Source organism: Nicotiana attenuata, unplaced genomic scaffold (assembly GCF_001879085.1).
Source record: "Nicotiana attenuata strain UT unplaced genomic scaffold, NIATTr2, whole genome shotgun sequence".
Taxonomy (NCBI): Eukaryota; Viridiplantae; Streptophyta; class Magnoliopsida; order Solanales; family Solanaceae; genus Nicotiana; species Nicotiana attenuata.
Window position 1 is genome coordinate 303,951 of NW_017671368.1, and position 2,083 is coordinate 306,033.

Here is a 2,083-nt window from a genome sequence, read left to right on the forward strand (position 1 = left end):
ATTATGTTAGCTATGAGCGATTTAGCGACAAAGTTCGTAGCTAATTCCATTTTTTTTTTTTTTGCTTAGCTGGATGAAAATGAAGAAGAAAAAAAGTTATTAATATTAGAAGAAAACTTGCACTGTTTAATTTTCCTTATTCAAATCAATTAGGAAGGTGTGGAGGTGGAGAAAATTTAGGATAAAAGGCTAGATAGTCAAGTGTTTTCCTTGTGCGTACCAGTCGTAGTAGTGTTAGTCTTGTATTTTCCTATTCGTAGATTTCTATAACTATTTGCTATTTCTTTCGCTTCGGTTTTCATGTTGGATTGCTGGTATTACTGCTTGTTGTTACGACTTCTTTTTCATCTTTCCTTGAGCCGAGGGTCTATCCGGAACAACTTCTCTACCTTTATCCAAGGTAGGGGTAAGGTCTCTATACACATCGACCCCAAATCTCACTTCTGATGTGGATTTGTTGTTATTGTTGTCGTCGTCGTCGTCGTCATAAATAGAAAGTGAACCACAGTACTCTACTAGTTAGGGATGTATATAGAAATAACGAGGAAACAAACAAAACGACCAATAATTGTATGATATCTAAGTGTTCATGAAAACTAATATATGGCAAGAGAGTGGAAATATTAAAAAATAACAATCACTTTGCTTTACTCCATTTTCTGTGTAGCAGGTAACAACTACTTGTTAAAAAGATACTATGGAAATATTCAAAGTGATGAAGAAATGGACTTTAATTAATAAGATGATAATTTGTAGATCCAGCTGTTAAGAGTTGTTATAAATTTTAGTCTTTGATTATCAATCAGACCAATTGAATTGGTCCTTTAAACAGCTCTTTACAAGCAATTGCTTCCCTAGGAACGTTACTATAAATACATTGGCCATTGATCCCTTAAAGGCATCATCTTTCAACACTGTTTCCTTTCTTCTTCTACCCCTTCAAAGTTTTTGGAGACTTCACTAGCCATATTTGGGAGGCTAGGGCAGGAATTTTCCAGCGAAATGAGTCGGTTTCACGGTGGCGGCCCCGCCAAGGGTCGTCGATATTTGCCACAAGTCTTACTGGCATTGGCCATATTGGCAGTTGCTAATGTAGTGTCAGCAGATCCTTATATATATTCTTCTCCACCACCTCCTTCTCCTTCTCCACCACCTCCTTCTCCTTCTCCTTCTCCCCCGCCACCATATGTTTATAAATCACCTCCACCTCCTTCTCCATCACCACCTCCACCATATGTGTATAAGTCTCCTCCACCCCCATCACCTTCACCCCCACCCCCTTATGTGTATAAATCACCACCTCCTCCTTCGCCATCTCCTCCGCCCCCGTATGTGTACAAATCTCCTCCTCCACCATCACCTTCACCACCACCTCCATATTATTATAAGTCGCCACCTCCACCTTCACCATCACCTCCACCACCATATTATTATAAATCTCCGCCGCCACCCTCGCCATCACCTCCACCTTACTATTATAAGTCTCCACCGCCACCTTCTCCTTCACCTCCTCCACCATACTACTATAAATCTCCACCACCTCCTTCACCTTCACCTCCGCCACCTTATTATTACAAGTCTCCGCCTCCTCCATCACCATCACCGCCACCACCATACTATTATAAGTCACCACCACCACCTGCTAAGACACCTCCTCCGCCATATTATTATTCCTCACCGCCACCACCAAAGAAATCACCCCCGCCACCATATCACTATACTTCCCCACCACTACCAGTTAAGTCTCCCCCTCCACCATATTACTATTCCTCACCACCACCACCAAAGAAATCACCCCCTCCCCCATATCACTATAGTTCCCCACCACCACCAGTTAAGTCTCCTCCTCCACCATATTACTATTCCTCACGACCACCGCCCAAGAAATCACCTCCTCCACCATATTATTACTCTTCTCCACCACCACCAAAGAAATCACCACCGCCACCATATCACTACTCTTCCCCACCACTACCGGTAAAGTCACCTCCAACTCCATACTACTACACCTCCCACCACCTCCAAAAAGTCTTCTCCCCACATACTATTACGCTTCACCACCACCACCTACTCAATACTATCC

At 42.9% G+C, this 2,083-nt stretch overlaps 1 protein-coding gene across 1 annotated transcript; it reads left to right on the plus strand.

The window, feature by feature from the left end:
• Positions 1 to 858: 858 nt before the first annotated feature.
• On the plus strand, positions 859 to 2,028 carry LOC109207838 (extensin-2-like; the record flags this gene model as incomplete). The annotated part of the gene is made up of 1 exon (XM_019370838.1): positions 859 to 2,028. A coding segment is annotated over exon 1 (1,026 nt), but the record flags the coding sequence as incomplete, so codon positions are not given.
• Positions 2,029 to 2,083: the final 55 nt, after the last annotated feature.